A 12,566-nucleotide genomic window follows, 5' to 3' on the forward strand; every position below is an offset into this window, starting at 1 on the left:
TAGAATCCAATCTAAATGGCAGCAACTACACAAGCAGTCGTTTTATCATTAATAAAGAAGAAACAAGATGGACCACGGTATGCATGTCATTGACCCCGGCAAAAAAAAGACTCTGAACATCCTGATTTATGCACAAAAAAGGTACCCCAAACAAATAATGAATCCCTTGGAAAAAAGAAAAGACGTTTTCGAAGCAAAAAGAGCAAGTAAAAAATAGGGGTTGAAGAAAAAAGAGGAGTTCATCTCGCCAGACGAGATTCCTTCCAGCGCCTTTTATCAAGACCATACTCGAAATTGAAGTAATAGCCAGCCTTTTTGCGATTGTTCGTCTCCATCATCTCACTCGACATAGCCGAATAGAGAAGATCGTACATGACATTATCGTATTCCTTGAACGGGGCATGAGATAATCGCACCATGTCGTGGATCACCTCGTCGGGGAGAGGACGACGGGAAGAAAGGCAGGTCTGGTAGAAACCAGTCAACGCGTTGACTCCATAGTTATTGTGTCGTGTGAAAAGATCATCAATGGCTAGACGCCGAAATTCATTGTACAGTTGCAAATTGAAATTGCGTGTAAGGTACTGAGACCAGGAACGATAAGGAGGGCCTGTGTTAAGGCCATGCGAAAATGGGGTGACCCGTGGATCTTGAACCCCGAAAGCGTAATTGCGAAAAATCTCGGATTGGTTGCGGGCATGAACGGACTTTTTGTGGTGACGAGAACCGGGTTTTTTGGACTCGGACGGCGGAGCAGTAGGGTTGAGAGGGGCGTTGTCGGTTGAGTGAACATCGCTTGATAATCGACGTTGCATGTTTTCGGCATTGAAGCTGCCATACAAGAAAACATAAATCAGTCGCTGTTCAGATCCTATCCGGATGCTGACAAATCTCTTCATACCCAGTAGATTGCTCTGCCGTCCAAGAGCAGAGGGAACGCGGTTTCGGCCGATGCGATTTTAGTCGGCGCGCTGGAAAACAATCGTTAATATCCGGGTTGCCATAATACATAAGGGAAGAATCCGCCGGGATTGGGCTTCCTTCGGCAGGGTAATAAAAAAAATCCATGGGGAGTCCTACATTGGCAATTTCATTCTGAGCCGATGGCATTGATGGCATGAACTCGGGAGCTGCGGAAGACAGCGACGTTTGAGCTCCACGCGATCCAGTGCCGTTGGGGATGAATTCTCGCGACCCATTGAAACCATTGGAAGCGGCGTCAACGTGAGGGTTGAAAGGAACATTCTCGTGGTTCTTTCCAGCGTGCATGGCAGGAGCAGCACCTTCGTGCTGAGCAGAGGGGTCACGCTGGTCAACAGGGAAGACCCACTGAGCCCACCTCTCGCGGGGACGGAGGCGGTCGACGCCGTCCTCGCCAGTCTGATACTCGACGTTTCGGAGAGTGCGGGAGACGTGGCGGAGGAGCTCGAAGTCCTCAGTCAGAGACTTGACACGCTTGAAGTTAGCGATCACGCCCAAGGGGACGAAACCCTGGCCATCCATGTGTCGACGAAGGAACATGTCCTTGCACAGGTTGTCAACCGAGAAGTAGTACTCCAGCTGCATAGAGAGCATAGGCATGAGTGAGAAGGGCTCCATATACTGCTGGTAAGGAACTGCACTCATCGGCCCAGGGGGCACGTTCTGGTAGCCGTAGACGTTGACATTCATGTCGTTGGGGAAGTAGGGAACACCGCCATACATGCCTGCAGAGGCAGGCAATGAAGGTGACCTCAAGGGCATGCGGTTGCCCTGCTGAGAGCCATTGGGAACACCGTTGTGCGACCGCTGGCGGTCGTTGAAGCCAAACTTGGGGTTGCCGAAGTTGTTGGGCATGTTACCGAACTGGCCGTTCTGGCCACCGAAGGAAGAGTAGGGTCCACGGCCACGGTTTGAGCGGCCTCCGCGGTGGGAGTCACCACGCTCCCGGTTGAACTCGTGGAAACCAGCAGGGTCGGCAGACTTGGAGCCAGACTCTGTGCGGCGGTCACTGGCACGAGCGGCCGCCTGGGGGTCGACAGCCAGGTTGGCAGCGCGCGAATTGCGGGCCTCCTGGTTCTTGACGAATTGCTTGCCATCGCGTTGGGGCCGAGAGACGTTCTCGCCGCCATTGACCTGCTTTCCGTTCGAGGCAGCGGCATCCTCAGCGCCACGGGCTCCACGGCCGCGCTCGACAGCCTGGGCCTTGCGTCCCTCGGTGGGAGCCTCGGCACTATCGGACCGTCTGGCCTGAGCCGGCAAAGAGGCGGCACGTCCAGTGTTAGCATCAGTCCGTCCTCGCTCGCCAGCAGCCTGCTTGGCGGCGGCTCCTTGGGCAGCTTGTCCCGAAGCAGCCTTCTCGCCGGCAGCAGCGCCAGCACCGTGCGCACCTCCGCGGCCGCCATCACGTCCACCACGAGTGGCTCGCCGGCCACCACGGCCACCAGCCGAAGGGAGAGGGGTGTTGAAAACAGCAGTAGGAACGTAGTTGACGGGCATCCACTTCTCCTTGCCGTGGGGACGAATGACGGGGCTCTTGTCGGTCTTCTCCTGAGCCTTCTTCTTCTCCTCACCCAGAGCAACCTCGGGAGTGGGCCATGCGGTAGCATCTCCAACGGCGGGAAGAGCCTCATCGCGAGCCTTTCCACCATCGATCTTCTTGCCACCCTTGGTGCCCTCGGTCGCACCATCAGCACCCTTCTTCTTGGGGTTGGCCTTGGACGAATCCTGTTGGGTCTCGGTGGTCTTGCCGGAGGTGGCAGTTGTTGCTGGAACAGTCTTGGACTTGAGGTCCTGTGCCTCTTTCCGCTGTTGCCAGATGTTCACGGAGGGGAGAGGAGCAGCCTTCAGCTCCTTAGGCGGGGTGGTCTTGTCGGACTTCTCGGACTTCTCGGACTTCTCGCCCTTCTCAGACTTTTCGGACTTCTCAGATTTCTCAGATTTCTCAGATTTCTCAGACTTCTCAGACTTCTCAGACTTATCCGACTTGTCCTTGGAAGTTTCCGAGCCAGCATCGGACTTTTCGGCCTTTCCATCTTGAGCCTGTTTATCTGAGGCCTCTGCGGTGCCGTTGGGTGTATTCAAGGATTCACCCTCTTTCGACTGTGCGTTGGAGCGGTTGCTGACACTTGGTGAAGAGGTCCTGGAGTTGACAGCCTTCGACCTCGTCTTGCTGGTGACGGTGGTGAATTCGGCCTCCGTCGGCGCGTCCGCGGCGGGCTTCTCGGCATCTTGCGGTGTCTCGATCTCGGGAGCGGCGGTCACAGGTTCCGCAGTAGCATCATTTGTCTGCTCCTCCGCTCTGGGCTCAGACTTCTCTGGCTCTGTAGATGCTGCCTTACTGGGAGCAGGGGTTCCCTGCAAGCCCTTTGCGGCTTGCGCGTATGAAAATGTAGAGTTGGAGCTCATGGTGGCTCGTTGGGACAAAACTCGCGAATTTGAGTTCAAAGGATCGGTTCTGTTCAAAGGCGCAGGTGATCTGCTGTGAAACGGATTTAGTGCCCTTCGGCGAGCCTGGAGATCTCGATAAACGTCCACGCGCGAGAGACTCCGGCACCGGTGTGATTCAGAAGAAAGCTTCCACCTTCTTGCAACCCCACCAAAACAGCAGCTTCGGCTTTGTCAAATCACTCCCACTCTGCGCGATGGTGTGAAAGCGGCGGAGAAAGTGCGGGGGCGTCGGAGACACGTAGGGTTGAACTCGGATGGGTCGTAGCTGTTGTGTTGACAGTCTAGACCACCGAGGGCATCGATTGAACCGTCGGATCTCAGTACGAAGGAGAAAGGGACCGAAAAACTGCAAGTTGCGGAACACACAGATCGGGGACGAGGAATGTCGGGAAGGCAAAAATTCTTCACGGACAGAGAGAAGGCACAGCCTAGTCAATGTTGAAGTTCACGTCACGAAAGAACGAGTTGTTGGTCCGCACGTTTCAATTCACTCGGAATGTCACAAAAACTTCTTCCTTGTGTTGGTCCACCCACGTTCGGTTCTCGGAGAGGATGAAGATGGCCGAGCGACGTCCAGTCTTCGACAAGCGATATCACGTAGCGAAACAGGGATGCGAAGCACGAAGGTAGAAGTCGGAGCGGGTTCCTGGTGGGAGGGGAGCGGCCCCTTGTAAGCGAGAAGAAAAAAAAAAAGAGGTGACCGAGCACGAGCAGCGCGCAAATCGCACGAGGTGACAGAAGTCACAAGTGAGACAAGAGATGATCGGAGATCTCGGTTCTCTGGATCCGGAGGGAAGGAGAGGTACCGAAGGTGTAGAAGAAATCTCGCACGTGTGAGAACAACAACAACGGAATGGCGGGAGCACCACCACGAAACAAAGCGCAGGCCTGAAATGCTTCAGCGCGAGGAAATAAAGGAGGAGGGAAAGTGAAGAATAAACGCCCGGAGGGGTTGGAGGGGAGGGGAGTGGTGAAGGGTAAGGGTAAGAGAGGAGGAACGCAAAATTATTATTTGGGTAATTCAGGCCTGGCGGGGGGCCCTTGTGCTGGTACTTACAGGTATTCCAATTTCCTGTTGCAATTGGGGAAAACACACCCACAGTTTGCACGTTATTTGTTTCAAACAATGTTCTTTTCCTGGGGTGGATTTGGTTGTGGAATTTCGCATAAAAAATTCTCCTATGGAGACCTTGTGGAAATCCCTCGGTGCCGTACGCCCGCACGGAACGATTGCACACGGTCACACAGTGAGTATTCCGTACTGGATACTATACTGCAGTGACCGTTCGAAATTATCTCCTCCCCATGATGTTCTCGTTACAACCCATTACTCAAACTTACTGTAGTCTTACTTGGAGAACAGAACTAAGTAAGCTTTTTGTCCGCCATCCCGGCCTCGGCTATGAACCCTAGGTATACACTTCTATATGGTCAGTCACCTATGACGACTGTCAACGAGCCTCATAGCTATGATCCAATGATAGTGGATGATGGTTTGACCATGTTCTTCGGGCCTGAAGTGAGGGGAACTAAGCAAGTATCAGACCTAACCAATAAGCGCCTCCAGTACTAGACACGCCATTGACAGCTGGTGAATACCTACTTAGCTCGGTGTCCCCGGACATTGGTATGTGCGTGTCAGACTTTTCCATACCCTTTACACACCAGAGAAGAATCAACGGCACATTTCCATTTTTTTCAACGTTAGCACCGCGGGGTCCACCGGAGCCCCGCCGCCCATTGGCCATGGCACATCCGTCCGTCTGTGCAACTTTCCGTCAGGTTCGTGAACTCGTGAACTCGTGAACTGTTAGTGAACTTGTTCTCTGCCTAGATACCTGTTCAAGTGCTTTAAGTTATCCATGTCTCTCAAGCTCCAATCCTGGGCACATGTGGTACTTGACGGGCGTGGAGAATATCGGATATAGGCGCCGGCGAACCCTCGGGTACCTGACGGGTGTACCGGAAGATACGTAATTACGGCCCCGAATCATAAGATTGTATGAGGCTAGAGCAGAATATGTCCTCCTTGGGTAGTAGCTACAGCAGTAGCATGCCAAAAACTCGGCCTAACTACAACCCAAGGCGTCTGTGCTCCGTAGCTCTTTGTGCGACCGAATGTGATTCCCTTAACTCGCTCATGGCTCACGTAGAGACGAAGCATCTTGGCTAGCAAAAATCTACATCGTGGATCCGAGATGTAGTCTACCAGGCAGCTTGCTCTTGGCAGAATAATTACATGTCGTAAAATCACATTCGGCAGTAACAGGATTAGGGCTGAGGGCAAACGGAATCCGTCGGAAGGGAGTGGGTATATGTAATCAAAATACAGCAGGGGGACCTTGGAACGTGGGATGGGGTACCTGTATTACCCGATCGTCCGTGATATTTAAGATCTAAGTCGGTAGGTATCGAGCTTCAAACTGTCAGTGGTATATGAATAAATGGATATCCCGCAACGCCTGGCTTAACAGAAATGTAGTCTACCAATGCCGAACACTGATCAGCACCTGCTCCCTTGCATCTAATTCTACCGATCCGAGTGGCCCAGTCACGAACCCAAGGCGCGTAAGCACCTGCCACACCAGTTTCCGCTTGAGGCTCTCACGGACGGGAATCTTCTCCAGAGCATCAACGCCGTTGAAATACTTCAAGAATACGGGCCAGTACTTCTGCAGGATGGTCTGGATGTCCTGAGGCGCGATGTCCGGGCTGATTCCTTCGAGAGCTTGCCCGGGGCCTGTGTGGTCAGGGAACCGGGCCACGATTTCGTCGAGCCAGCGCGACTCGAGTGGAGATGCGCGATGTGGTGAGAGGATGAGGGATGAGAGCCGCAGTGCCGTAGACCGGTCGAGGAGCTTGTGGGAGGTGCGCAGCTGTGCCTGCGCATCGTATCGACCGGGCATGGGCGTCTCATCGCCACTGCCATGGCTAGCTAGTGAAGAAGATGAGGACGAGCTTGCATCATCCTCATCGTCGCTCGAGTCATCGTCAATGCCAGTGTTGGAGTTGGCTTTCGCGAGATACCGGTCCACCTCTTCTTTTCGGAGGGCCGTCTCTACAGCCAGTTTGATCTCGGGTGTCACCTTGATGCGTGCGAATGTTCGTAGCTGTGTTACCCAGCCGCCGCGGAGGAGCCAAGCCAGGATGGAAAAGTATGCCTCCTTATGATCCTTACTTGGGATAAAGCTGCCGTAGGGTCGCGGTGTGCCGCTGAGGGCGGAGAGCATCTTCGGCAAGCTAGGCAGAGTCGGGAAGGCCGTCTGATAGGCGATAGTCGCAACCTCCAGCTTGCTCAGGTCGCAATTGGGAGACACGATGTACGTGTCTCGCTGGTGGATGGGGGGAATGGCACGGGCACGACGCCAGTAGACCAGATGACTGGCCAGCATTTGGATTGTAGAAAGCGGAATCCCCGAGGATACTGATATCTGTGCAAATGACTTGGTGGGCGTTGAACATCGAATGTAATGGGCCAGTGCCGGGGCAAGAGCGCCTCCCGAGGCTTCCACATCCTTGATGATGGCTTCTTCACTGTCCAACAGCAGCAAGGCGAAGTGCTTTGCAAGGACTTGGTGAGGTGTATTGTTCTCGTCGGTACTCGGATCATCCATTGGGGTTGCACTGTCGGCGGTAGTCAACCAGAGACCTGGATACGCCTTGTCTGTCGGCCCAGCAAGGTAGGGTGTAGATGTAAGTGGAGGGATCTGCAAAGAGATGGAAACGTCGGGACTGAGCGATACAGACGCAATCTTCGATGCGGATATGCTTGAGTAGACGGTGTACATTGCCCGTGCCAAAGAAGACTGCTGTATCAACTCCGAGTAGAGATTATGGACCGATGTTTCTAATCGCAGTGTTAGCAGACTTGTCATGAAACAAGGAACTTGGAAACATACTTGTTTCTCGAGCTTTTCGTCGCAATTGCAAGATATGCTGTGATTCTCTCCACACATAACCCGTGCGAGCCTGCTCCCACTTAAGGGCCTTTGCAAACTTCTTGATGATATTCTCATAAATCTCCTTGACCCGCATCGAATACTCCAACAAAGGAGGGTCCATGACGAAAACCACATTAAACATCGTCATATGATCCTTATCCTCCGCATCATCCGAACCATCAGGGTGTTTCCCACATTTCCCACTGGCATATGACGCCCGCTTCGGAGTATCCGTTGGCGAAAGCGTCGAGTCAGCCAAAGAAGCAACACTGGTCATCATCTCAGGCGAAAGAACCATATCCTCATCGACCTGACCATCTTCAGCCTCATTATGCCCCAGCTCCCCACCTTCCCACTCAGCGCGAGGCTTCTTCTTCTTCTTCCTTCGCTGCTTGCGCCAACTCCCATCTTCGCGCACGAAAACCGGCCACCCAACCAGCGCCAGATCATTAATCCCAACCTCGAAACGCCTCTTATGCCACGACTTCTCCGGACTGAGTAATTTCTCCCAAACGCTCCCAGGCACACCAAAAAGCGATTCCCAAGGCGTCCGGAACAACCCCTCAGGCTCATCATCCTCAAAATCCGACCCCGCACCACGCTGCTTCCGTAAAGACGAGACCCGGCCTGAACCTAGAGACCCGGGCCGATGGGGTTCCGCATTGGGCGACGGAGACACCGACGCATGATCGTCGGGGCCGAAATTGCTCGCGCGCCGACCTATCGCGGGCCCCGGCGCAGCTGCGTGGATTTCTCGTTCCTCCTCATCTTCATCGGAGCTGAGCCCGCTCTCGGAGCTGGAGCTTGAGTCGGTATTCTTGGCGCCTTGTCTGCGCGTGCGGGAGATGCGCCGCCCGCCCTTGGTCGTCACCTTTAGGCGGTTCTCGCTGAGCGGGTTCGGGGGATAGTGGAAGACTAGGCGTGGGCCGGTACGGGAGCGCACGATTAGGATAATTGCCACCAGGCATGGGTCTGGTGGCCGTGCGATTGAAGACATTGGGGTGTTAACGGTGGTGTTGGAGATGTCAGGAAGCTGAAGCTGGGCGGAGAAGGGTTCCCCGCATGGAGAGCTCGAGCCGATGGAAGTGAGATTTCGGAGATTACGTTCGCGACAATTATTAATAAAAAAGTTCAATGCTCCGATTTCGAGAGTATATTACATTTTGTATGTACAATGCTTTTAATCAACGCCAATATGCCCGGTCCTTTCCTGGTGTAGGATGGCCGGTTTCGATATCGTACAAGTCATCCACTGGTTGCGATAAGAGCAGTCACAATTTCCTCGATGCGTTTCTTCGAGACCCATGACTTCCAAAATCCAATTTATTTCTTTTGTTCCGTGCCTTGTGCTCGTTCTGTGGCTGGCGCCGCGTTCTTTTCTTGGTCCTCCTTGAATACAAGTCCCAGGTTGTTGAAGTTGTCCGGTGCCATCAGGTTCCTGTGCGAAGAATATATCAGTCAATGTATACACTCCAAGATTGCCACGATGCCTCGATAACATCCTCCTGCAAAAAAGCACTGTATTCTGGGTCCAGGAGAGGTTCGACGTACTTATCCATCCGGCAGGCGAGATAATCCTTAGCGAGTCTGCGGCACGCCTCATCGTTGGTGCCCCTGTTGGATTTTATGCATTTCAAGTAGCCGGAGATAATATGCTTGCACTCTCCTAGAAGTCAAACAAGTCGTTAGCTGCGCTCTCTCTAGCTTCGAAGCTGCATTCGCAGGAACCATGGTGTCTGTCGGAGTCGAATTGCGTACCATCGTGGTCAAGGGGAAAGCTACCGCGCTCAGGCCTTCATAAGCGAGTCATATCATTAGCAAAACTGTCCAGAGATATTTCCGTCGGGAAACAACATGTTTCCCTGTGAGCGAACCGCAATTGCAAAGATAGCGGCGCGCAGCAAAGACTCACGGCGAGGGCTTATAGTTAACCGAGCCACCTCCGGGGGCTCCGAAACTCATCTTGGGCGTTTCCGACGAGTAAAATCTCAGTAATGGAGCACAATAGTCGAGTACCAGGTCGCAAGTCGCAGCAAACCGAGATGGAGGCGACGAAGGATCTCGGGGACAAACAAAGCAAACTTGTCAAACAGGGACGTCGGCCAACCAGCATTGCAGGATGCGGCCGATGATGTATTTCGCGGCCGGACAGCAGGACTCGGGCCTGTTTTTGGGGAGGATTGGGCTGGAGATAAGCGGAGTTTGGTATATATCCATCAATCAGGGTTGCTGTTCATTTTCGTTTGCATTTGGGGCATGCCTTGATGCAAATGCTCTGTTTGTAGGAAGAAGTATATATATCAGTCTTCGGATAGACTAGGCCAGATTACTTCCCATTTCCTGTTTCACTATCAGTTGACCATCTAAACCTCCCAAAACACATTGACACACCTAGTCCCTGATACTAAACCATATCAATATGCCTATGTATGTTCTGCTTATAGTCCTTCTTTTCTGACCGTCCGCCCTTCCCCGCACCTACAGCGCTAACAAGAAACCCAGGAAACTCGACGGAAGCTGCCAATGCGGCGGCATCGAATTCACCCTCCAGTCCCAGACGCCAGTTCCATACCAGCTCTGCGCCTGCAGCATCTGCCGCAAAGTCGGCGGATACAGCGGTAGCGTGAACCTGGGCGGCATCGCCGACAGCCTGCAGATCCTCAAAGGCAAAAACCTCATCAAGTATGTCTTATTTCTCCAACTCTGTATCGCTGAATCCACGAGATATACTAATGCATGTGTAGGAAATACTCCGGAATCAAAGATCGCGGCACACCGAACGAAGAGCGCTGCTCCTCCGAACGGAACTTCTGCTCTAACTGCAGTACCATGCTGTGGCTGTGGGATCACCACTGGCCGGAACTGATTCATCCTTTTGCTTCTGCTATTGATACCGAGCTGCCTGTACCGGACCAGATGGTTTGTGTTTTGGGCGAGTCGAAGCCTGACTGGGTGCGTTGGCCGGAGGGGAAGAAGAGTGTGCATGAGGTTTACGGGGAGGATAGTATTGAGGGATGGCATAAGAAGCATGGATTCTTCGTTGAGTAAACTACTACCTGGGTAGTTACTTGGGGTTGAGCGAGGTGTTGGGGTGGGAGGTGAAAGGAGTTGAGGTGAAGAGGGATTACGTGGGTTACGTGGGTTACTTGAGAGGAATGAGAAATCATAAAATGTTCTTTGCAAGCTATGATGGGTATCGAAAGAATCTGAATTGCGTATTAGCAAAGGTCACAATGGTTGATGAGTGAAACATTGTGTAGGAGGGTAGTGATCAGTTCTCCAAGGTGAATATAAAATTTGTTTCTTCAATGTGATTCGGAAAGAACACAGCGAATTTTAGGGTTCATCAGGCAATAAGGTAGGAATGAAGACACGGTCGGACTTACAAATGATAAACAGAGGTATCTACTGTGCGGTGTGAGGTCCTAGATAATTGATCGCATGGAGTCAGCAATGGCATTCAGGCACAATGCAAGCTTGCAAAGCGAATCAAAACATGGCAACTAAGTCAGGCTTGAAGAAGTCAGCAACGGGCACCATGGCTCAAGGTATCAGTGGCAACTCACCTCATTAAATCAGATTTTTGTATGTTAATAGTCATTCCCAAAATACCGAAGCATCCAGGTCCAACAGTGTGAATAACATGTTCATCATTATAGATAGGCCATGTTGGGTGTGTGCAAGAACGAGACAAGAGTAAGATACCTAGAATCAAAGTCAGATCGGTGTTCCATGATTCCTCGTCGACGTCAACGCGTTGTGACAATGGGCAAAGGATCAGGTGACGAGTTCTCAACAAGTAATCCAAACCCAAACGCCCACAGAGTTTGTACGCTCTGGTTTTATTGAGCGCAGGGAGATGGAGACATTATGTCCGCCCGTTCGTTCAAGATTTCTTCATGCAAGCTCATGCCGCAACGGGGAAGAGGGAATGAAGAGTTTGTATGTACCTGAACCGGAATACTGTTAGCATTGGTTCGACAATGTGCTTGATGCCAGTTGTAGAGTGAGGTGTAGTCAGACAAGGCTGAAACTTGATAGTAGACAGATTCCACACGGTGATTAAGATCGAGGAATGCCATTCGCATGTCACATTTTCATCATTCAAAAGGAGAGAAAGGGAGGTGGGCAGGGACCCAAAGTTTTTTCTTACCTTTTAGAAAAAAAAAAAAAAAAAAATCGATCGAGGGACGAATACCATCATCAAGGTTTTCGAGTATCCCATTGAGACTAATTTCACGACCTTGACAAGGTCTGGTCAGGTGCAGAGCCACTCATGACCCCAGGAAAAAATTGAGGAAGAAAAGCAGGGAGCTTCCAGCTCCTAGACTGGAGCTCGCATGCACGGGAGAAAGAAAAAAAAATGTGGGTGTAGCGCGGAATATAAATGGAGCTACGGTGGCCGTGCCGAGCCTGACGCGCAGTTTGTCTGCGCGTCAAACATGCGCTCCTGCTCCACTTTGGAACCATGAAGAAGCGAGGCCGTACACTTGAGGTAGACAATGATTCTTAATATTGCAAATAGTTGGTATTGAGATCTTCCCATCTGGATGCAATGCAGCGCCTGCATGACCTTTCTTGGCCGCTCTGTCCCCCGTAACCCACAATCACTTCAAGTCCCCCTTACTTGAGAAGAAGAACAGTACTCGGTAACAACACAGCCATGGGATATTATAGCAAGATGGTATTGGTGTTTGATGAGCCTTGATGGCCCAATGCCGGATTTCCAGGCATTCTGGATTGTGAAAAGGGGCCAATGGCCAATCACCTGCTTCGTTGTCGAGAGCGAGGGAGACAATGGTCGAAGCTGTCTCGAGCTGCTCGGAATCACCAGGCTTGGGAGCAATTCCATCACAGCTTTGCTTAATTTTTCTGACCTTGTTCCTGAGTCTATCAATACATTAAAGATGGAATGGTTAAGCAGGCTTTCTTCCTCGGGGCGCTATGTTCATTCATGGCACTTGGAGTGTTAGCTTCTGTCGGGACCGAATCGATAACATTATTTGCAAATATTCCTTTTGTTGGTAATTTGAGACTGCCACCATATGGCGAGAATATATGACGGGTGCTGTCGTTCTGGACAACGAGGAGGTGCGGAAATCGTGCGGCCGTTATCCTAAAGCTCGGCTGGTCGGCTTTGATATTTATCAATTTTTAGTTTTGGATCCTGCGACCTCATCCCGACGTCACCCACGC

The 12,566-nt window shown here is 52.0% G+C and overlaps 4 protein-coding genes across 4 annotated transcripts; 1 reads left to right on the forward strand and 3 right to left on the reverse strand.

Moving 5' to 3' along the window:
• Positions 1–239: 239 nt before the first annotated feature.
• N7498_004208 (La domain family) lies at positions 240–3,387 on the reverse strand (the record flags this gene model as incomplete). The annotated part of the gene is made up of 2 exons (XM_058451270.1): positions 240–914; positions 1,081–3,387. 2 exons carry the CDS (start codon positions 3,385–3,387, stop codon positions 240–242), a joined length of 2,982 nt encoding a protein of 993 aa, XP_058310732.1.
• A 2,525-nt stretch (positions 3,388–5,912) lies between these two features.
• N7498_004209 (nitrogen permease regulator 3 family protein) lies at positions 5,913–8,367 on the reverse strand (the record flags this gene model as incomplete). The annotated part of the gene is made up of 2 exons (XM_058451271.1): positions 5,913–7,276; positions 7,329–8,367. The coding sequence occupies 2 exons, from the start codon at positions 8,365–8,367 to the stop codon at positions 5,913–5,915; spliced, it is 2,403 nt and encodes an 800-aa protein (XP_058310733.1).
• Positions 8,368–8,693: 326 nt separating this feature from the next.
• On the reverse strand, positions 8,694–9,363 carry N7498_004210 (coiled-coil-helix-coiled-coil-helix domain-containing protein; the record flags this gene model as incomplete). The annotated part of the gene is made up of 4 exons (XM_058451272.1): positions 9,283–9,363; positions 9,129–9,163; positions 8,922–9,036; positions 8,694–8,808 (listed from the first exon to the last, which is right to left on the reverse strand). The coding sequence occupies exons 1-4, from the start codon at positions 9,330–9,332 to the stop codon at positions 8,694–8,696; spliced, it is 315 nt and encodes a 104-aa protein (XP_058310734.1). The 5' UTR covers positions 9,333–9,363.
• Positions 9,364–9,789: 426 nt separating this feature from the next.
• Positions 9,790–10,418, forward strand: N7498_004211 (GFA family protein; the record flags this gene model as incomplete). The annotated part of the gene is made up of 3 exons (XM_058451273.1): positions 9,790–9,797; positions 9,873–10,052; positions 10,115–10,418. The coding sequence occupies 3 exons, from the start codon at positions 9,790–9,792 to the stop codon at positions 10,416–10,418; spliced, it is 492 nt and encodes a 163-aa protein (XP_058310735.1).
• Positions 10,419–12,566: the final 2,148 nt, after the last annotated feature.

The sequence above is a fragment of the Penicillium cinerascens genome (assembly GCF_028974065.1).
Source record: "Penicillium cinerascens strain IBT 15544 chromosome Unknown contig_24_segment0_segment0, whole genome shotgun sequence".
NCBI classification, from domain to species: domain Eukaryota; kingdom Fungi; phylum Ascomycota; class Eurotiomycetes; order Eurotiales; family Aspergillaceae; genus Penicillium; species Penicillium cinerascens.